Genomic DNA, 23,105 nt, shown 5'->3' with positions numbered 1-23,105 from the left:
ATCAGTTCCCCAGAAATTTCAATAGTGATTTTGACATAATAGTAGTCTGGGCTGTACATTCTGAATTAAAATGTTGGAAAGTCATGCACCTGTACAATAAAGTCACACTATAATTTTTTTGGTAATTTTTTCATTGTATCAATTTTTTTGTGGTAAGTTTTTTTAATTCTCTCACCTGTAAATCATAAAAGTGTTTTGAAGTCCCCTTTCATATGTGTGTTTATGTTACTTTTTTACTTTAGAATTTCCTCCATGTTGTTTTAAATATTAGTTTTGATGTATCAAGTTTTCTTAGTGTTATTAGTGAAATATTTTAACTTGCATAATAATTTTCTTAGAAATAGCTGACAGATGAGGGGGTTTAGAGTTGTCGGTGTTCAAATGATTGCAATAATGCCATTCAGAAAAGATTCAGAATTCAAATGTTTCTTAAATTCAAAACTTCAAAATTATGTTGCTTATATTTCTGATACGTTAACTTGTATATATTTTATATAAAAAAGGACTCTGAGATAAAATATATAAAACTAGCCTTTGGTCTCTTAATCCCTACTTTTCATTTTTTTTACTCAGAATTATTTCAGTTTTAAAACTCTTTCTCACTGTTAATTGAAATTAACACTGTTAATTGTAACTAACACTGTTAATTGTAACCTTGAAACTATGAGCATGTAAACTTTTTCAGAAACCTTTAGCTAGTTTGATGTTGGAAGATAGGTGATTTTAATTACATTCTCTAATACTGAACTATTATAAATTAAATTAACTTTTATAAATTAAATTAATTACAGTACTTTCTCAAGTTAAAGTTATGTTTTTTAATTTTACTTAGTATTTACTCAGCAGATGGGGGATTAGAAATTATATTTATGTTTCATTCAATAAAGATGCCTAGTTGTGCCCAGCACATTTGATCCTGGAGCTACAGAATTGATGATGAGAAGTTCTAGTAGAGGAGACTGTATGAAAGTTCTGTGAGAAAGTTAGGGTCTGTTTACTGTGGTTGCAGAGATAGATGATTTGGAAGGACTGAGGGCATCACTGGCTTTGTAGGCCTGCTGGGGAGTAGCAAAAGAGGAGACTGCAGAGTTTGAACTCGATTCTGCTTAAGGATTTGAATAGCATGCAATTCATAACTAGTTAATCTACCTTCTATTAGGTCTAGAAACTAGGTTATTATTGTGATAGGCCTAAATCTAGGGAAAAAATTATAAGGTATCTTAATGAAAATGAACCAGACTACCCAGCTGTGCGTGTGTGTGTGAGAGAGAGAGAGAGAGAGAGAGAGAGATTAAATTTTAAGGTAAACAAAATGGTTCAAATCACCCTTTAAAATAATAACTATTACTGTTTCTACAAACCATTGTATTTAAACTTCCCATGGAAACTCTTGTTGACTAATGTCTTATTATCACTGTAACTTTGGGAAACTTGTACCTCCTCTACTTGCAGGGACAGTATGAAGACAAATGACAGGGTGAAATAGCTTTGAACTGTCAAGTCATGCTGTATAAATTCAAAGCATCGGTTGTTGCAGGGTTTCGAAAAAAATGAGCATTTATTTCCGAGGTACTTAATTTGGGGCAGTTACCAAAAAGATACTTTTATTTTACAAGACTTTGCAATATTTGATATTGTTCATTTCTTAACCCTTCTGGAAAACTGTTCCCAGTGCCACCATTTTTTTTGGTCTCATTTCTTTCTGACCATAATTTTAAGGGTTTCTTTAAAGGTTCTCAGGGTCCCATGCTCCACTGTGCCCAGCTCCTCTCCCTTCTGTGTTCTCTCTGAGCTCTTTCATCTGTTCTCATAGTTTTAACTACCACGTATGTATCTCATAATTTCAGTCGAGATCTCTCCTCAAGCTTCAGACTTCAGTGCTAGTCAAGCACCACTGTCAACATGTGCAGAACTGAACCCATTAATCCTCCTCCATTATCTGGTCCCTGCCCATCTCTCTGGTTGCATCTCATGGACTCCCTGTCTTGAATTTTATGCTGTAATAAGAATAGCTGTTGATTAAGCATTTACTGTGTACCACAGACATTGTGCTCCTTACTTGCATTCTTATTTAATTTCACCACATCCCTATGAGATGGATATTGTTATTATGCCATTTTACTGATGAACTTCTGAGAAATTAAATAATGTGTCCCAGGTCATGTAACTTGGAATGGCAAATCTGGGACTTGAACACAGTTCTAACACTGTGTTTGTGGCTGTATATCAGAGTGCTCACACTTCTTATTATGTTATTACTCGTACAAATATACTGTACATCTTACAATACGAGTTCTTTTCATCTCAGCCTTTCTAGTTTGATATATAATTAAAGATTCTGAGATAACTTTAAAAAGAGTGAAGTGGTCACTTTCAGCTTCTGGAAAGGTTACACTGTTAACTATTTGATGACACTGCTTCCTTAAGTAGAAGTATGTCCAGTAGACTCAATACATAGTTGTATTGACTTGTGATTTTGTATGAGCCTAACGAGCACATTCTCCTTTTGTTTAAGCTTGCTCTACTGAAGTGTGCTCTTAACCCCTGGGTTTAGCAATTCAACACCTTGCCAGTTCTCACCTCCCTGGTGTGGTATCTTTTTAGTCAGAGTTCTCAGTCTGGAATCTCTTCCTCCTTCTGTTTTCGCCTTCCTCTTGGTTGTCAGACTTCACCACTTTAAGTGCTTAGCTGAGACATCCCCTTGTGTAAAAAGCTTCCCTGACCTCCTTTTGTATCTCTACGCTGGATAAAGTCCCCTTGCTCTTTTTTCCTTCAGTATCTTGTGTGTATATAGGTGAGCATTTTAAACTGTCAGTGTGTCACAATGTACTGATATTTGTTTATGTTTCAGTCATTCATTAGAAGACAAGCTCTCTGGGGTAGAAAACACATCTCAAGCATTTTTGTGTCTGTAATTTCTAAGGCATAATGCACTTTTATTGAATTACTGTCTGACCAGATGATTAAATGATTGATTTTATTACTACTGTCAGCTATAAACCTAAGAACACTGTATATATATATATTTTATTGAAGGGCTAATGTATTTGATCAATAATCATAAGATTAAAAGACATAATCTTTCATTTTAGTGTTGTCATGCACCACAGCCAAACTTTCCAATCAGTGATAATACCATATTTTAAAAAGCTATAATTGCGTGTACAATTTAACATGTGTTAGATTGTACATCTTCATTAATTAAAGCATTGCATAAAATTCTGTTAGGTGAATGTTAACCTTTTAAGCCCATTGTATTATGAATGTACAAATTTAATATTTGTTATTGTAATAATTCATGCTGTGATTTTTATTTGTATGCTAATGTTATGTTTATTCATTAAGGCTTTAATTACCTCAAATATTTAATTAAAGCCATGTTTTCAAGTATATGGCTTAATGATCTTAAAAATTAACTATTTGCAAGATTAGCCAAAGTAAAAATAGAAATCCAGAGGGGCTTAATTTGTGCCAGTCTCAGCGTGATTGCAATTTTCCAAAATGATTTTCATGTTTGAAAGACTTTTTTGTTTGAACCTAATATCCTTTTTTTAAAAAATGGAAAACTTTTAAGGTAAAAACTAACATCCTTGGGAGCTAGCTTTAAGAGTAATGTGTAAGTAATAATGTGGTAGATTTTTTAAAACTGAAATCGTTACAAGATTAGTGGGGGAAAACATAAGATACTACCCATGTAATAGAGGATTAGGGACCATTTTCCTTGAAAAGGTATATTTGAGATTTTCACTTTGGCTCATAAGGGATGGGAAAAGGTTTTTTGATGTTTCTAAGAACTGCTGATACAGTTGCCATATGTTTGTAGTATGGTATTTCTTGACTTCTAGACTAGGCACAGTTGCCTGCTCTCTCCTTTTGTGGATGCCTATACTTTACAACAGTCATCATGCGTAATTACCTCTCCAAAGCCTGTTTTCTTGCTAGGCTCTAAGGTTTGTGAGGGCTGAGACTGTGGATGTTTGCTACTGTACAATAGGTCCTTAATCAATGTTTATATAATAAATGATGCAAACAAGCAGAAAATGGTGATTTATTCCCAAAAGTAATTGTTTTGGTTCATGGTGATGTTTGAAGCACTGTAGATCTTGAAATATATTATGTTATTAAAGAACAATCGAATTAGCTTTAATATAATTTTAGTCTAATTCATGTATACCTATATCTTGAATTTTCTAAAATATTGTTTAAAATGCTACATTATCCATCATTTTTGAATAGTCATTTACTATATTTTGTTAGGAAATTGTTTTGTACTTAAATTTTGTTATTTGATATTTGAATTCTTCAAACAAAATAATAAAGTTATAACTAAATATCTCAACAGTTTCCTTAAGAAGTAAGCTCATATTTTTTAAAGTTGGTAATGCAGGTAAAATTTCCACATGGATGCGTGGATAGAGGCACCTAGACCTCACATACTACCTCAGCTCCTTAAGTTCATAACCCACTGTTGATTTCTTTGGCATGTTCACTGACCCCACCACTGGCTGACCAGGGAAAGGACATAGGGATGCTGCTAATTGTGACTGACTTTACTGTACTGACTCACACATAGGCTTACTTCCATTTATTGCCTATGGTGGGTAGGGATGGTTGAAACAAGAAAAGAACAGTAAGGCTCCTTGATAACAAAGGAAATTAACATGGAGGTAAATTAATTTCACTCACAAAAGCAAAAGTCCTCACCATGGCCTACAAAATCCTCATGATCTTGACTTTGATGTGTTTCTGATCTCCTGTTCCTCTTTTCTGCCCCTTTCTCACTGAGTTTTATTACACTGGTTTCCTTGCTGATACTGAAACATTCTGGCATGCCTCCACCTTAGTGCCTTTTCCTCAGATAGTCTCTCTTGTCCCAGATATTTGAATGACTAACTCCCTCCTCCTTCAAGGCCTTGCTCAGACTTCATCTCAGTGAAGTCTACCCTGATCACTCTACATAAAACTATAACCCACTTCCTATCCCCACTCCTGCCCCGCTTTACCCTGCCCTATTCTTTTATCTATAGTACTTAATCACCTTCCAACATACTATACAACTTATAATTTACAACTTATATTACTAATAATTTAGTTTACAAATAGTAAACTAAAATGTTACTTTAATAAGGGAAGAGTTTATCTGTTTTTGTTTTTTGTTTTTTTTTTTTGAGTCAAAAGGAAAGTTTATTAGAAAAGAGATAACACTCCATAGAGCATGGTCTCCTCTCAGAGGCAGAAGGCGAGAAGGACAATAAGAGAGACAGAGAGACAGAGCACTGAGAGGGACCTGTTTTTGTTTTTTTTGTTGTGGTTATTTTAATAAACAGGTGTGTCTCAAGTATCTAAAACACTGGTGGTTGGTGTACAGAAGATGGTCAGTAACTATTTGTTTAATAAATGACAAATTTGGTTTTTGCAAGACTGAATTTGTTCTTCCTCATCTTGTGTCCCAAAACTGGACTGCCTCACACCCTCACTTCTGTTCTTTTCTCTTTGTCATTTGGACCCTTAGAACACATCTGGAATTAAAAAAAAACACAAAAGTTCAGATCCAAGAAAATGAGGCCTAGAGAGAGAAAAAAGAACACTCTTTCTGGCAACTTAAGTTTTGTTTTTTAACATTTCTTGGGATGATTGCCGGTGAAGAATAACTGTACTTGGCGGAAACTCTGACTCTACCCTGTTGGAGTGAGGCCCTTTGAAATCCATGATGTTAATGGATGGTCTCAGCTCTTATATTGTACTGTGGTTTAGCCTGGAACAGAAATGAGCTTTAGTGGTGGACTGAATCATCAAGTAAATAGAACCAGTATAATAGGTGTGTTCCTTTACACCTGTCCCAGGTTTAAGAAGTTCCTAGGATTTAGGTGAATTAGGTTCTGGTTCTGACTTTGTAACCTACTCATTGTCTTATGACTCTGGGCTTAATTTTTTTTCAGTTGTAAAATTGAACTAGACTTTTTTTCTGACTCTGTGATATTTAGCTATATCATCAAAAACATTTTAAGCTTTATAATTGTAGACCTCTTTCAAAATGTGTTAGCACTTATTAATCATGTTACTATATTATATGAAAGATTTATACTTGATAAGGTGCTGTACATAGCTGAAAACAATTGAGCACACAAGTAGTATCTAGAATTCTTTTCTTACGTAATTTCACAAGAAAAAACAGATTTGCAATAATCCTTAGAATTCAGTTAACTGGAAAATTGAGTCTTTAGCCATGATAAATAACTCATATGTTAGAATCCATCTCCCTCCTTCCATTTCTCTCTTTTTTTCCTTTTTCTTATTTCTTTTCTATCTTTTGGGTTATCTATTGTATAATTTCTCCTTTTTGGCTTAGAGAACAAAAGGATGATGCTTGAAAGGAATTCTTCATGAATTTTACTTTTTCAATATATATTTTATTCATCGTTTTACCCCACTATCTTGCAGATTGTCTTGTATATAGTAGATGCTCCTTTAGTGTTGCTTGAATGAATGAATTTGCTTTTATTTTTTCCCAATATTGAATTAACTCAGAAAGTGATTTTAAAATTTTTATTCTAAGAAAGGTGACTCTTGTGATGGTGGGACTTGATAATGCTGGTAAAACGGCAACGGCAAAGGGAATCCAAGGAGGTAAGCTGAAAATATTAATTATTAAATTATTTTGAATTATTTATTTATTTAAATTGCTTTATTACGTATTCATTGAGTACAGATAGTGTACACTCCATTACTTTATAGTCTTACTATACTTTTGGCTAATGTGGTAAATAAACTCAGGTTTAATAATACCAGCCTATTATCATGTTTCAGATTTGAATAAATGCAAAGATGCAGAGGCTCATTGAGGTCTTTTATCAGTAATAGGGATCACATCTGTCTTCTAGTCCACAAGACGGAAAAAGTACAAAAAAAACCTGCCCCTGCCTTTAAGGATACCCATCTAGTTCCACTTAGATTTTCTTAGCCCAAATTTAATCACAAGGCTACAACTAAATGAAATGGAGGTAGAAATGTAGTTAGCCAGCATAGCTATCTTGGCATCTCTTGATTTTCTTTTTCAATATGAAATGCAATTTTTGGAGTTATGTTAAAGATAGATCCTCTGTGTCCTTAAAGGGTTTTATGTCATATATATGACAACTCATTGGATAGTTTTATTTAGTCTTAATTCAGTGCTTTGGTCTACAATATAGAAGTAACTGCTAGTGAGTTTTTTTGTGTACCCAGATGATGTAGCACAAACCAGATGTTTTAACGGTAAGAATTGAGAGAAAGCCTGACATGTATTTGTTTCCAAAAAATGGATGTTGCAACAAGATACCATGCATACAAATAGTTAAGGAACTTTTATTTATGGAAGATTATGAAAGAAAATTAACACCTTACAAAACTTGCTTTTGGAAAAAAACATTTCGTCACCCCCAGTTTAACTATGTAACATTAGATGTAAATGACTTATTGTTGTCTGTGGATTCTTCTAAAGCCTTTTTGGTACCCTTCATGCTATCTCCTAGGTTATATCCCCCCATATACTCACTGTCATCATCTAAACCAGGGCTTGGCAAAATTCTGTAGAGAACTAGATAGTAAATATTTCGGACTTTGAGGGCCATATGCTTTTTCCCAAATATACAAATCTGATATAGTAGTTCGAAAGCAGCCATAGATAGTATATAAACAAATGAACGTGTCATGTTCCAGTGAAACTTTGTTTATGGATGCTAAAATTTGATGTTATAAATATTATTCTTTTGGGTTTTTTTTTGCAGTTATTTTAAAATATAAAACAAATTCTCAGCTCGAGGGTCATATAAAAACAGGTGGTGAGTCAGATTTGGCCTACAGGCCATCACCCCTTATTTAAACATCTTCCCTTCTTCCATTTCTTCATAGTCTCACATTAAAGGGAGCAGAATCTAAGAATCTGCTAATCAGATCATCTCATTTGTTGTGTGTACTTAGAATATTCTCTTTCCATTAGGCCCCTCCTCTTCCAAATTCTACCTTTATCAGTTTCTTTATCTAAGTTTAGAAAATGCTCAAGATGTCATATCATGAACAGATAGTCAAAGCTGCCTTCAACATTGTGCTCCCCTCTGGCTCTTTGTTTGTTCTTTATCTCATATTTACTCTTCAGCCTACCCCAGTGATTTCTTACCTTTTTTATTTAAAAAAAAAAAAATTCCGGTTATATAGAACTACTTCAAGTTTTCCAAATTGAGCCTTTTCTTGCCTTTGTATTTTTGTTTATGCTCTTCCCACTTGTCTTACTAGAGAATATCTACTTATCTTTAAAGATAGAATATCTACGTATCTCTAAAGATGTATTTTTGTCATATAGTCTCTTTCTTTATGAAGTCCTTTCTGATCACTTGCTGCCTTCACACATTACCACCACCAGCAGGAGAATTTACAGCTTCCTCTGTTTTGGCCTGCTCTTAACCTAGACCTGCTTGTGTCACTACTTAATTGCCCTTTTGTTCATGTATCTCTTCACCTCTCCAGATGGTAAATTCCCAAAGGGTAGTTTTACTCATTTTGGTGTCTCAGTTCAGGCCATGCCTTACTTGTAGAAGGCAGTGTTCTTAAAACATTTTGCCCATGGCTTCTACTCTTCAACTTATTCTTGGCTCTTCTCTGTTTGTTTGTTTTTGATGTATATTTTTTACATATATCTGTTTCTTCTCTAACAGCATTGCCGTTGTCTAAATTCAGATCCCTACTGTCTTTCATCTATAATGTTATTATAGTTTCCTAATCTAAGAGTACTTTTCCTGTCTTGAGCTTAACTTCTTTCAATCAACTTCTCTTTTTCACAGCTGTCAGAATGATTGTATTAGTTGGATATAGGTTTGGTTGTTCTAACAGAGACCTAAAATAACAGTGGCTTAACAAAACAGGAGTTTATTTCTTTCTCATAGCAATGCAGCAAAAGTAGTCTAGGGCTGGCATAGCAGCTCCATTGTATTAGGGACTCAAGTTCCTTCTATTTGCTTTGCCATTCCAAGTGTTCTCCCATGCCTCACTGGTGCAAGGTAGCTTATAGCTATATGTGCATTTGAGCTAGAAGGAAGAGGTAAAGGGCAAGGGGAGGCCATCCCCTTTTGCTTTAAGTGTATGACTAGAAGCCACTGCATCACTGCAGCTCACTTGCCATTGACTAGAATCAGTGGTGTTCTGGAGCCAGCTCCTACTTGTGCTTATTGGCTCATATCAGTTAGTGAGAACCAAATAGGCACATCTCTTACCATCTCTGTTTTCAGGTACCTCATGTTGGTTGTTGGAAATTGGCTATAGTGTGGGTATTTACACCATGGAAATTGGCAAATCTACATATCAAATTTCCCCAACTTGGGTTAAACATTTAACAGTGCACCACCAGCACATTACCTAGAACCTATACACTACTAGCACACTCTTAGAACCTGTTCTCGCAGCCACTCCTAGCTGCCATATAGACCAGGGATTATATTCTTTATCCTAAAAGGCTATGTGCTCAGCTGAAAAATCCAGGATTCTCTGACTGTTCAATGCTTCTTCCTAATAGTTCCTAAAGAACTATTGGTATTTTAGATGGGAAAGTTCTTCGTCTAAATTGGCCCCTAGCATTGTTGGATATTAATACATCTTCATTTTTTGTATTTATTTGTTTATATATGTTTTTTTTTTTTTTTAACTTTGTGTAAGAGCTCTGTAAGATAAGATGGATTTTATTAATCTGTATATCTAGGACCTTTCACAGTGCTTAGCATATAACAGTTGTTCAATAAGTAGTTATTGATCATATATTTTCGTATTATCTTAGACTCTCTAGAGGTTGTCTTAACATATACTTTACTGAAATTCTCAGGATTGTGGACCATATTTCTTTGTATCCCTGGTTCTTATATGATGCCCAATCTAAATAGGCCTTCAATAAATGTTTACAAACATAGATGGATGGATAAGTATATGGAAGGACAAAAAGAAGGATGGATGTAAAGACAGCAGCTTCAGCTATCTTAGCAGCCTAGTAGTGTAATATTGAGCCACTGTATGTTTTGTGCTGAATGCTAAGGATGCAAACATAGGTCCCAGCAAGAAGACAGAATTTATGATAGATGGTGTAAATTATACTAGAAGTAGGAAGGAATCATCAGAGAAGGATTTTTAGAGAAAGTCGTAACCTGAACATTTAGTCTTGAGTTTTGAAACACAGAATCATGAGTAGGAACCGGAGAAAAGAATGGAGAAGTAGGGGAGGGTGTTCCATGTATCAAAAGAAACAGGCTTTTAAAGTCCTGAAGACCTGGATTTGAGTCCTGGCTCTGCCTACTGTGTAACCTTGAAGAAATTAATCTGAATTGGTTTCCTGGGAATCTTGCCATCATTTTATCTGTACTTATGTTGCTCCCCTGCCTAGAATGTTTTTTTCCCTTTCTTTGTTATAATTTTGTAGCTATTAAGACTTCACTCCCATTTCACTTGTCTCTGAAGTTTTCGTATACCATAACTCACCCCTTCTTCCTCTTTACTCTTTTCCTCATGAATGCCTTCTATCTTAGTTTGGGCTGCTATAACAGAATGCTATAGACAATGCTCTCTGTTTTAGTTAGTTTGGGCTGTTAATACCATAGACTGGGTGACTTAAACAACAAATTATTTCTCACAGTTCTGGGAGCTGGAAGTCTGTGATCACGGTGCCAGCATGGTCAGATTCTTGGTGAAGGACACTCTTCCTGGTTTACTGATAGCCATCTTCTCACTGTGTCCTCAGGTGGAGGAGAGAAAGAGGAAACAAGCTCTCTTGTGCACTTTTCCTGTCATGGGGGGCTTCACAAACCTTATCACTCACCTAAACCTGATTACCTCCCAAAGGCCCCACCTTCAAATACATTGGGGGTCAGGGTTTCAACATAAGAGTTTCATGGGGACAGAAACATGCAGTCCATAATACCTTCACACTAACCTCTCTAGACTTTTTCATGAAACATAGAGGTTCTTGTGCTATTCTCATTAATATTCTATCTGTATTGTGCTGTATATTCTCTAAAGACAGCAATCCTATCTTATTTACCTTTGCATCCTAATGCCTGACGAAGTCCTGGTACTGAGAAAGTATTCCATACATGTTAGTTCTCTTACTCCTACTCTAGCATAGTTATTTATTTTCACTGATAATGTCCTGGGGGTATCTCTTAAATCAGACTTCAAGCCTATTTTAACTGTGGAAATCAGTTCTGGCCTGGACTAGATTCACATTTTTAAATGACTAGTGTAATCCTGTTTTTGGAATATCAGACTGCTTTATATTGCTTCTAAACTTGCTCTTTCTCTGTCTAAATAAGGGAGGTCTTACAAAAATGTGACTCGTAATGTCTCTGTTAACTTTGTAGGAGCTGTGTATGTGAACTGTCCCCAAGTGCTTGCTGACAGGGAGTGGTATACTGCACGTCTGTCTCTCAGTCACACCTGAGTCTGGCAGCTAATGCCTTTCGAATTAGTCTTTGTAATAGCAAATATAATTTGTGATTACTGAATGTGGAATAAGACCCTCTAAACTAGTGTTGGTCACTAGAGCTTTTTGCAGTGATGGAAATGTTCTCTATTGGCTCTGCCCAATAGAGTGAACAACTAGCCCCATGTTATTTTGAGCACTTGAAATGTAGTTAATACAACTGAGGAACTGAATTTTTAATTTTAATTGATTTAAATTTTAAAAGCCTCATGTAATTTGTGGTCATTCAGCTGTAAGCAAAGTACCTTGGAATAATATTTGTTGTGGATTCCAGTGATGAAGAGAGAATGGAAGGACAAACATGAAGTTTGAACTCTTCTCTATAACCATTGAGTCACCAGGTTCTATTACTCTTTCATAATGTCTCTCTTTCTGTTCTTCTCTTTTTATTTTTATACTTCTCTGAAAAGTGGCTATCACTTTCATTTCCATCCAGTTCTAGAGATTTTTGCAAAGATGAACCTTATTAAAGCACTACTTTAGTCAACTTAATTATATTATCAGTCTGCTGAGATACCTTCTGTGGCTCCCAATTCTCTATCTTCAGAACCCTCTTCAATCTGCATTCATAGTTGTAAGGGTTTGCTCCAACCACAGTGTTCAACTTGTTCATACTTCTTGCCTTTGCCATTTCTGTTACTTAGATAACTCTTCTGTCTAAATCCTCCTTAGCTTTAAGGCCTAAGCCCAGCTTCTAGTTCAAGTCTTCTTTGAACCTTAGTGATCCATTTAATATCTTGTCATTATCACTCCTTGGCAGTTATATACATCCTGAACCTTCTTTGTGTTGTCATATACAGAAGTAAAAAAAAAAAAAAATTCAATTATAAATTTATAGAAACATCCAAAACAAGTTCCTGTAGGAATTAAATCTACTCTTTATATTTGTCGGCTGCCTTCACAAGTCTATTCCAGTTATAGCTTGAATTCAGTTAATTAAAAAAGAGTGGTCCTATTCTTCATAGCTTGTGTTCAGTTCTTTTAAGCTATTCTGTAAATATTCAGATTTTCTTTATAACGCCACACAAGTTGTAATGGTCCCTGGGGATGTCTGTGGTGTTACAGGGTTGAAATTTTTATTGTTTGTAACTTGGAGAGTTAATAGCCTTAAAGGCAAAAGTTTATTTATTCATTCTACAGGTACTTATTAAGTGCTTGTTATATGGTAGGCATTATTGTAGTAGATGGGGTTATAGCAATAAAAACAAAAAACAGACAGGAATTCCTATATGCATGGATATTTAATAGTATCCATTCTTCCTCTGAACCCGTATGCTTAGATATAATGCTTATTTTGTAAGGAAATAATTAACATTCCATTTAGTACTAAAGTATGATACTCTTTATGACATTTAAATAATGAAGTTAAATTGTTTTTAATTTAAAGTCTAAAGATTTTTTTTATATATATATCATTTGAAACAGAGTATCCTGAAGATGTAGCTCCTACTGTTGGATTTTCCAAAATTGACCTTAGACAAGGAAAATTTGAAGTCACCATCTTTGACTTGGGAGGTGGAAAAAGAATTCGGGGAATCTGGAAGAATTACTATGCCGAGTCCTATGGAGTAATATTTGTTGTGGATTCCAGTGATGAAGAGAGAATGGAAGAGACAAAAGAGACAATGTCGGAAGTGCTAAGACATCCTAGGATATCAGGAAAGCCTATATTGGTGTAAGTAATGTTGGTGTTATTGTAAACATAGAGACAATGGCATTAGCCAGTGAAGAAATTTACAGAAGTTACAAAATACTGTGAGTAAGCTAAAATAGTCACGCTCTAGTATGATAAAATGTATGCAATTAACTGGGAGTCATTAATATGCCAAGGCCTTGTTATAATGCTCTCCATAGGGATTAGGGGTTAAGGCTATATTATGAAGAAGCCTTATAATTATTATCTCCTGGGTAGTGAAATATGAACTCTTTATTTGATAATTTATTTTTTATCAAATTTTGCATTTTGAAATTGTTTAACAGATTCTAGAATGTTTTTTAAATTTTTTCTCTTTTAATAACTAATTTATATTTTGCCTTTGTCCTTTTTTTCTTGAAGAGTATTCTTATTTGAAAGTTATTTAAATAGTTTATTCTTCTAATGGCACATTGATTTCTCAATTTTTACTTTTATATTTCCAAATTAAATATGAGATCTCTCACTTAGCCATGTGCTTATATCATTTTGTCCAGCTGCCTAAACCTTTTTTAAAAAACAAAGTGACAAAAGACTTTTGCATTACCTGCCCTCATAACATTTCTGCACAGTAAACACCAGATGGTGGTATAAGTACAAGACATGGTAAAGTGAAAGTAGTTTGCTTTTAAAATTGGATGTGAGTTGGATGTGTGCCCTTGTCTTGTCAGTTTCCTCTCATTCTTGTGATTCTTACTAAGCATTTAAAAATTTTCTTTCATTGGTCCTCAGTAGTAAATGAACATTTTAAAATGAGAAAGTTTAGAAACTCTGATTACAAAAAGTAAAACTTTGTTGCATCATTTATGGTAAAGCTTATACTGTTTAATTTTTATGCATTTAACCAGTCAAAGAAGTTATTTGATTTATGTAATCTTACCTTTTTGAATCTGGGGGAAACTTTAATAGATATATAGGAAGAGTGAAGTTCGTTGAACCCCATAGGCTAAATTAGTCTCTCAAATGTTTAAGTAGAAAACCAATGACTTCTAGAGTAAAAAGTATTAATGACTCATATTCATTCGTAAAGTAATTGTGTATGCCTTTTTTTAACCTAATAGTTATTTAATTAATTTATTCTTTTATTTCATACATGTGCTAATTCGACAAATATTTATTGAGCATCCACTGTGTGCGAAGGATTGTTCTGGTGATAGGGATGCATTTGGGAACAAAAACAATTAAAATTCATGTATGACCTCAGAAACCCATATTCTAGGGAGTGAGACACGCAATAAGTGTAATAAATAAATTATGTTTTACTTTAGGTGATAAGTATATTGAAAATAAAGCAGATAAAAGAAGATTGGGAATCTTATGGTGGTGGTGGTGGTAAAAGAAGCATGTTACTCTTATAATTAGGATAAACATAGTAGATGTTATTGAGAAGATGACACTTGAGGTGAGAGAGTCAGTCATGCAGATAGATGCATGTGGAAAAGCACCATGGCAGGAACACACAATTCATAAGTGACTACGGTGATTACTGAGTAATCAAATAACTGTCAGCAAGATATCTGCTTTAAGTACTGTCACTTCTCTCAGCAAGTGAATTTCCAGAATAGGGGGAGGAAAAAAAACGCCACAACTAGGGTGATTGCTTCATCATTATAATGGCATAATCAGTAAGATCTCACAGACATGAGAAGTAATTATGGATGGTATAATATGTTTATGAAATATAGAATGGTTTACCATGTGACCACTTTTTCTCACTGGAGTTTTACAACCATAGAATTTTTATTAATAAAGGTAAACTACCTTTTGAAATGAATGTGCTCCAAAAAATACAATATGTACAAAAAAGTATGTTCTTCATAAATTTAGAAGGTATACGAAAGAATGAGTTAAAAAAAAATGATTGAGCTACCATGCAAAACTAACCACTTCTAACATTTCAATGAACTTTCTGTACATATTTTTATAAAACATGAAATGTATGCAGTGATCATATATTATATAAAATTTGATATTCCACCCTTTTTTATGTTTATAAATCCCTCTTGAATATCTACTGCAGCCCCATATTTGGAAGTTCTCTTGTTTACATTTTCCTTTCTAAACTACAATTAATTTCTCTTGTTGATGTTACTGTTTGAATATCATGTGAATATCTTTACTGCTCTATATTCCCTTTGGTATTATCTTCTTTCATCCCCTCCTCACCTCTCCCCTGTATTACTGATAGCAAAGGTTTCTTAAAGAGTCTTCCTCCTTCCCAGCTGGCTTGTTTATCCTCCAGGCTCTCTACATTCCTAGCAGGAGCTCTTTATTTGATATTTTTCAAACTACAAAACTGGTATGTGCTTTAACAAGTGAAATAATACAAGAATATAAAAAAGATATGAGCATTCTTTTTAAAATCCACATTTGATCATTTTAGTACTCCTCTGATTTAAGTCCTGTATGTTGCCTTCATAGCTCCATGAAGCTAGGGAATTCTGTTTTTTAATTGATATAACTCTAGCACCTAATAGGCATGACATTGAAAAGTTCACTAGATAATAAGTGGGAAGGGCCTCCAGCAGAACCCTTACTAAGCTCAGTGCTAGGGGCTGGTGGAGAGTATGAGGAGGGTACCTGAATTAGGAGGCAGTCTACAGTTCTCTTGTTGCACACAGATTCCTGCCCATAGACGTCTGAATCTCTCAACTACAAAATCCAGTGTCGGCATCTTGTCTGAGCTTAAACTAGTTGATTTAGGTCTCACAAAGCCTCTCACAACTCACTTAAGCACCTAGATGACTTTCTTTTCCCACCCTCTAATAATAAGCAAATAGAGAACAAACACAGACCTGTGAGAAGATTTATTCCTTCAAGAAAGGAAATAAACCTGAAGAATGAGAATCTTGTCTATAATCACAAAATTACAAATTGATAGAACTGGATCCATTCATGCTATGGAAAATGGATTAGGTGACCACAGTAGCAAACTCTGGACAATCTATCTCTGCCTGACTTCCTTCTGCACAGCAGCCTGACAGCATATGTCCTCTCAAATGAAGCCGCAGCCAAATTTCACTTATGTCATAGATTTGAGTGTTCTCTTGAAAAACAGGAATCATAGACCATAACTAAGCTTCTGTTTTTTAGCTCAGAAGTTCTGTTTGGCAGCTCTATAGCATTTACCACTTAATCAGCTTAATATTTTAAATTAAAATCTCTGAAATAAATGGTGGAAAGTTGAAAAATTGTGTTTAGACAGAAGACAGATTCTGAAATTTGGATTCTAAAAGCTAGTGTGAATTTGTTTATGATCTTGGCAAGTCACTTTACTTCTTTGGACTTAATGGTAGAACGTCTCTTCTATAATAAAAACTGTAAAATATTGTAATTCTTCTTTCATATTCAGCTGTATATAATAATGTAAACCTTACTGTAGCTATACCAAGAATCCATTTTAGTAAACACATAAAAGTGATTTATATTCCTTCTAAAGAGAGCAAAATTAGATGCCATGCAATCATTCTGCTCTGTTGTCGTGTTAACCTGTTTATTTACCTAGAAAGTCTTTTTCTCTCATAGCTACTATAGAGATGAACCTATACTCTGATTAACTAAGGTGTAAATTATGTTATCTACCCTCATGGCCCTCCCCACACTATTGCTTTAACCATTTGTAACTTAATTTAAAACTTAAAACTAGATAATCTTGACAGATAAAGAAGACCTTTCCAGGAGAAAAAACTTTTGCTGTTATATACAGCACTGAAATTAGCAGTAATCCCAAATTTGAAGTTCAACATCCACCATAGAAATTTTTCATTAATAATACAAGGTACTCTTTGTTGATTACCTATGGAAAGAACTGAGCTGGGAGATATTTTAAACATCTTTACCTATTGAAATTTTCAGCAGCCCAAGGTTACATTGATGTTATAAGAAGGCACATTTCTCCTGCCTAGTAAAGTCTTGAAAGTTGGCATCAGGGAAATAGTAAATTACCCTCCCTTTTTATAGTTGAACCCCCTAACATTTATCATTGGATAACTCTGGAGATCCACAGGCTAAAATTTCTTCCCAGGAAAATAACAGTTCTACTTGGGTTAGCACACTTGAACTCTCGGAATGGTACCACTTTCTCATTACACACTGTCTGCCTTTCTGTGGAGTTATATGACCTAATTTAACTTTTGGCCAAACCTCACAAATTGGATGTTTCACAACAGAAGTGATAAATATAGAGAAGTTTCACTCAGGGAAGAAAACATATCTCTGATCCCATCTTATTAGGCGTTATGAACATTTCCATAAAAAAAAAGAATTTTTTGACCTGGAAATCTTTGCACCACGGATGGCTTCCCAGTACACTCTGAAATCACAAACAATTCTGAGTGCATATGCATTTTTCTTGGGAGCAGATCCTAGCTCTCATCAAATTCCAAAAGGATTTCATGACCAAAAAGTTAAAAACCATGACAGCTAGTTTCCATATTAGGAGAAACAATAATTAAGCTTTTATTATTGCTCTTTCAATAGGGATATTTGTCTCCAACCTTTATATGCCTACTAGACTCACCTTTCTTCTAGATAATATTACAGGAAAATGGTAGTTTACAAATTTTTTTAAATCATATTCTTTATTATAAGTGCACTAGGTTATGGATTTTTCTAATACTGTTAACTAGATTTTGAGTCAAATGTACTTTTACTAAGTTAGACCTTTAAATAATGATAGGAGAACCTGGGTCTTTTTTAGAACGCTAGACACCTATAAGTATGAAAGTATGGATTACCTATGTCACTAAATCACTTAATCCTTAGATATAGTGGTGAGTCCCCTAATTTCTGTTTTTACCATGTGAAACCTCTACTCACTGTATTTACAGGGTCCATTGGCTTAAGATGTCTCTTTTTCAATGGAATTTTACCAAGCTGTCATCTTCATAAACCTTATTCAGTTATACTGTTGACTCACCTCCAAACTTTCTTGCTGAGGGCTCCTATTTGTCCCTGATGGCATCCATCTTCACTCATAGCAGCTATAGTTTACAGTGAAGCTTCTCAGCTGGTTGACTTCCTAGGTAATTTATGCACAAGGAGCTTTCTGAAGTTCCCATCCTTCCCCTCCCATGCCCCAACATACTCTATTTAATAAAGACAAAATACAAAAAAAAACCCACAAAACTTCTGTTGGCTGTGTCGTTAGACAGCAAGTTGTCTAGGGAATACCTACATCAACCCAGGCCTCCTGAATTCGAGAGTGTAGGGCCAGGGATGCTTCTGATTTTTTTCGCAGGTTTTCCAGATCATTTTGATGTATAGCAGAAATTGAAAATTACTAGTCTAGGGGCAAGTGTGGGCTTTGGAGTCAGACAGGCCTTGGATAGCTTACTTAAATCTTTCTGAGCTTCTGTATCTCTACTTGTAAAAAAGGATTTTAATACCTACATTATCATGTGAATTCCAAGTAATGTGTTTAAAGCATCTAGTGCAGCGTTTTACTAGTGTTCTATAAATGTGATGATGGATATGAATAGTTATTGTTGATGATATGTTGTGTCCAGGTAGAGATCAATTAGGAGATCCACTTTTAAAGTCTCATCATATGTATTCAGACTACATGAAGCTTTTGATTACAGAAAATAATATTGTTTAGTAAGAATATGAGCCCAAATGCTCATATTTTTATTTTTAATATTGTATACTTTCAGAAACATTAGATTACTAATAGTATGCCTCCAATGCTTGAGAATTTTTTTCATTAAGGTAGTAATTTTCAGTAAGAATTACTACTTTTAGTGCCTATTAAGTGTGTGAAGTATAAAATACACAAAATGTTCAGCAACTAATTAGTTAAATATCATGTTAGTTTTGTTGCTTAGGGTGATACAATGATTTTAAAATATAACAATGAAAATTGTGTGTGCTACATTGCTATGAAAATTTCTATGAAATCTTGCTTTAAAACCACTATGTATAGATATAAATGCTAATAGAAAATCATTTTACAAATCCTGCTGGATAAAATTATGCTAATGACTATTACATGGTAATTAATATTCTTAGTTTTCATGATAAACAATTTAGGAACAATTATAAATAAGCATCCATAGATAAAAGGATATAGCACAACTTTAGAAGGGACAGAAGAAATATGTCTGTCACTACCTGATTAGTTGAGAAGTTTATCATCAGTTCTAAATTCATCTTTTTTATGTTTTTTAAACATTTGAAGCTGACATATGTGAAACATCTTTTCAGTAATGCTTGATAATTGAACAGTGGAAAGCTCTTAAATTTCTTTATATTTTCTAAATGACAAATTATTTTATGGTATTAAGATATATATGTATATATATATTTCTTCTACCATAATCCTACTGTGCTTTTAGTTAGTAATTTTGCCTCATTGTTCTTTGAAGAAATAGAAACTGTCACATAGGAATTCTCTCACTTTTCTGCCACCAAATTTGCTCAACTATCTGCCTTTATACCTAAACCTTGCCTTCTTTCCTACATATGGAAGAATTGTTTCTGCTCCTATTCAAGGCCAGCTTCTCCATTTGTACTCCAGATTCCAGCCCTTTCTACTTTGGTGTATTATCACTTCTCTCTCTTATTTCAAGAGTTTCTTTCTGTGGATCATTCCATCAGCAGAATGTGCTCGTGTGTTTCTTAACTTTATCATGGAATCCTTTGACTCTGCAGTCCTCTCCAGCTATTGACTCCTTTTTATAATCCTCTATTCAAATTTCTGGAAAAAGAATTCTTCATATCACATTCTTTCCTCAATATATTCCACTTGTGCTTAAACACTCTTCTTTTGCATTACAGCACATTTCTTGTTTTTCCTCCTACTTCACTGATGGTTCCTTCTTAGTTCCCTTTATTAACTCTCCTTCTGCTTTAAGTCTAAATTTTGGGATACCCCAGGTTTTTTTCTGGCCTATAGTTTTTTTATATATATGTACTTTTAAGTGAATTTAAATACCATTTATTGACTCAAATGACCCAAATCTGTACTTTTAGCCCTGACATCTCCTAAGAGCTGCTACTCACATAGCTAATATCTTAGAAACCTCACCTTGGACATTTTATTAGCATCATAGATTTTCTTGTTCAAAATAGGATTCTTAATTTCTTCTCACCCCCACCCCTAGTTCTGAAACCTTCATCTCTGTCTTTTCCCATCTCAGTAAATGGCAATATTATCCAATCAATGTTCAGTAGTTTCTACCTCTTAAATCTCACAAGTTAGTTTTTTTTATCACCACTGTATAGTATATAGAGTAGTTAAGAGCTGGTTCTGGAATCATACTGCCTGAGTTCAAATTCTGATTCTCTAGATAGAGTTTCTGTGACCTGGGACAAAGAAGGTTGCTTAACATTGCTGTATCTCAATGTTCTCGTTAAACTTGTAAAGTTATTAGAATAATGCTGAGACATAGCAAGTACTTTATTAATCTTGAATATTAGTACTGCTGCTATCACCATCACTTTCATTTTCATCTTAGTCCAAGTCTCCATCATCTCTTACTGGGACTACTACATTAAACTTCTAATTGTTTTCTATACCTATATGTTGTCCTCTACTCACCTGCCCTAAATCCATTCTAACTAATTCTCCATACAGTAGATGGAATGATTTTTATCAACTATAAATTATATAACATTATTCCCAGGCCAAAACCAGCCTGGGGGCTTTTCATTGATTATACCTGCTGTAAACTTCAGACTTACTCTGAACTTTAGCCCCTGCTGACTTTTCTTAACTTCATGTCTTACCTCATTGCCCTTTTGCTACTATGATACAGCCGTACTGCTCATTTTGTTTGTTTGTTTGCTGTTTTTTTTACGCCTACAGCACCTGGTCTTCCTAGGTGGTCTCCCATTCGAGTACTAACCAGGCCCGACCCTGCTTAGCTTCCAAGATTAGATGGCATTGGGCGTGTTCAGGGTGGCATGGCCATAGACTTTTTTTCTTTTTTGAATGGAGTAAATTATACCCTCTTCAGAGTCTTTCTACTCTTTGTATCCTGTGCCTGGAATATACCCACCTTTATCCTCATCATTCATATCTTCACTTAATATAACTTTTGAGAGAGGCCTTCATTGACCACCCAACCAAAAGTAGCCACCTTGATAGTCTCTATCTCATTATACCCTCATTTTAAGTCTCTGCTGAGAACTTAAATAATCTAATATTTGTATTTATTATCTGTTTTCTCCACTAGAATGTGAATTACAAACCTCTACTCTGTGAGTTCAAACTGTATTCCTAGCCTGTAGTATAGTGCCTGGCTTTACAATAAATCGATGGAGAAACTTTCAAGACTACAATTACCTTTGTTTTTTTTTTTTACTTTATTTGCCAACCCTTCTCATCTGTAATACACAGTGTCTTGAATGGACCTGAGTGTCTTAATTTACCTTCTTAGGCCTTAAACTAGATTCAGCTCCCAGTTAACAACTAAACTATTCAGGATTTGTTGACCACTGAGTTAACTGACCTATCTGAGCATAAAAGATTTAATATGGCTTCTAGTTTAATTTTGCTTGATTATAGCATTCTTTGAGGTCCTATTTTATATAATTCTTAACTACTAAAATACTCTCAAATGATCCCAAAAGGATTGTTTAAGTAGTTGTCACTTAATAACATTCATCTCATAAGGAATTGGGCATTACAAAAATACACAATAGAATGTGATACCTGATCAGAATCTTAAGATCATTCATCTCATTGTCAGTAGTTAATCTGTGAGTTTAAAGGCAAATATACTGTTTTTAGTTCAGTAAATGAAGACTTGTTTTATGTTACTGGCTCCGAAGTTTCTACAATTCTAGTGGGTGAGGGCTAAAGGAGAAAGGTATGTGAATGGATCTACGAAATGAAGAAAAACAAGACACTGAAATATGGGACATTCTTCATTCTAAAGCTGGAAAACTTTCTAAAATAGCTTCTTTATTTTGAGCCATAGCATGGACAACACCAACAACACAATACCCTACAAGGATTTCTTTTTTTATATTTTACAGCTAGTCCAAATTTCTCTTTAGTGGTGTTAACATATTCTTTCGTACCATTCACTATCATTTCAATATTGTTGATACTTTCTCCTTGTTCCTCGACTAAAAGAGATATCTGAATGAAAAGCTCCCTTAAATCCTTTATTTGGTTCTCCAAATTAACAAGTTCCTTGTGTCTCTGTTCTATCTCTGAGAGTTGTGCTTTAGTAATATTGATTTCTGTAAGCAAGCTTTCATTAAAAACTTCCCATTTTCCTTGATGAAGCATATCATTTACTTCTTCTTCAGGCACTTCTTTTCCACAAACTTCAAGCTGATGGAAAATAAATGTCTTGCATTTCTCTTGCTTTGCTGTTATTGTGTCATTGTATATAAACATAGTTTGCTGAAAATGGCGGAACATCGTAGCATGCTGAGATTTAAGTATCCTTGTGACCACTGATGATGGACCATTTTCAGCCTCTGATTTTTTAACTTCTTTTACTAAATCATCCAAACCTCTATTAATGTGTTCTGCTTGGGTTTTTATCTCCTTTGTAATGCTAGACTCTTTCTTAAGTAGACTAAACCTTCTCATTGAAGCCACTAGACTTTTCTGTTGTTGCCCAAATTTTTGAACATCATCTGTCAAATCATTAATACTTTCCTGTAGTTTTTGAATTTCATGTAGGTGTTTCTCAGCTACAGGCTCTTTCTCATAAATAACAGCTTGCTGCAGAATTATTCCTTGTTCCTCTGCTTCTGTAGTTGATATTTGCCTGTCTCCTGAGAGTTCAATTTCCTTTGTTCGTTGCTTTAGTTCTTGAAGTCGGTCCTTCATCTTCTTTTTCCTCCTAAGAAGAAGCAAAAATGATTGTGGTGAACAAAGAAAAGTTTGGTATTTTCCCCTGGGTGCAGTTGGTTTCACAGAACTATATCTCCCAGGAAAAATCTTCCTAGTTTTCT

At 34.5% G+C, this 23,105-nt stretch overlaps 2 protein-coding genes and 1 non-coding gene across 6 annotated transcripts in view; 1 reads left to right on the top strand and 2 right to left on the bottom strand.

The window, feature by feature from the left end:
* The window catches only part of ARL13B (ARF like GTPase 13B), a 63,683-nt gene that overhangs the window by 8,634 nt on the left and 31,944 nt on the right, over positions 1-23,105 (top strand). For 2 of the 4 annotated variants that reach the window (XM_039878237.1, XM_039878238.1), the window contains exons 2-3: positions 6,557-6,627; positions 12,920-13,169. In XM_039878237.1, coding sequence (XP_039734171.1) covers positions 6,557-6,627; positions 12,920-13,169 — 321 coding nt within the window. The remainder of the gene's footprint in view (positions 1-6,556; positions 6,628-12,919; positions 13,170-23,105) is intronic. The other 2 variants (XM_039878239.1, XM_039878240.1) reach the window with 2 other exon arrangements.
* Positions 20,986-21,104, bottom strand: LOC120615199 (5S ribosomal RNA). Its single transcript, XR_005656208.1, has one exon. It is a non-coding gene; the product is annotated as a 5S ribosomal RNA (ribosomal RNA).
* STX19 (syntaxin 19) lies at positions 22,083-23,082 on the bottom strand. Its single transcript, XM_039878248.1, has one exon. It carries the CDS (start codon positions 22,978-22,980, stop codon positions 22,096-22,098), a length of 885 nt encoding a protein of 294 aa, XP_039734182.1. The 5' UTR covers positions 22,981-23,082; the 3' UTR covers positions 22,083-22,095.

The sequence above is a fragment of the Pteropus medius genome, unplaced genomic scaffold (assembly GCF_902729225.1).
Source record: "Pteropus medius unplaced genomic scaffold, Ma_sr-lr_union100, whole genome shotgun sequence".
Lineage (NCBI taxonomy): Eukaryota > Metazoa > Chordata > Mammalia > Chiroptera > Pteropodidae > Pteropus > Pteropus medius.
This window is presented reverse-complemented; position numbering and strand designations above follow the sequence as displayed.

Excerpts from the sequence above, each read along its gene's own strand:
- STX19 (XM_039878248.1), bottom strand. The coding sequence starts at position 22,980 with ATGAAGGACCGACTTCAAGAACTAAAGCAACGAACAAAGGAAATTGAA.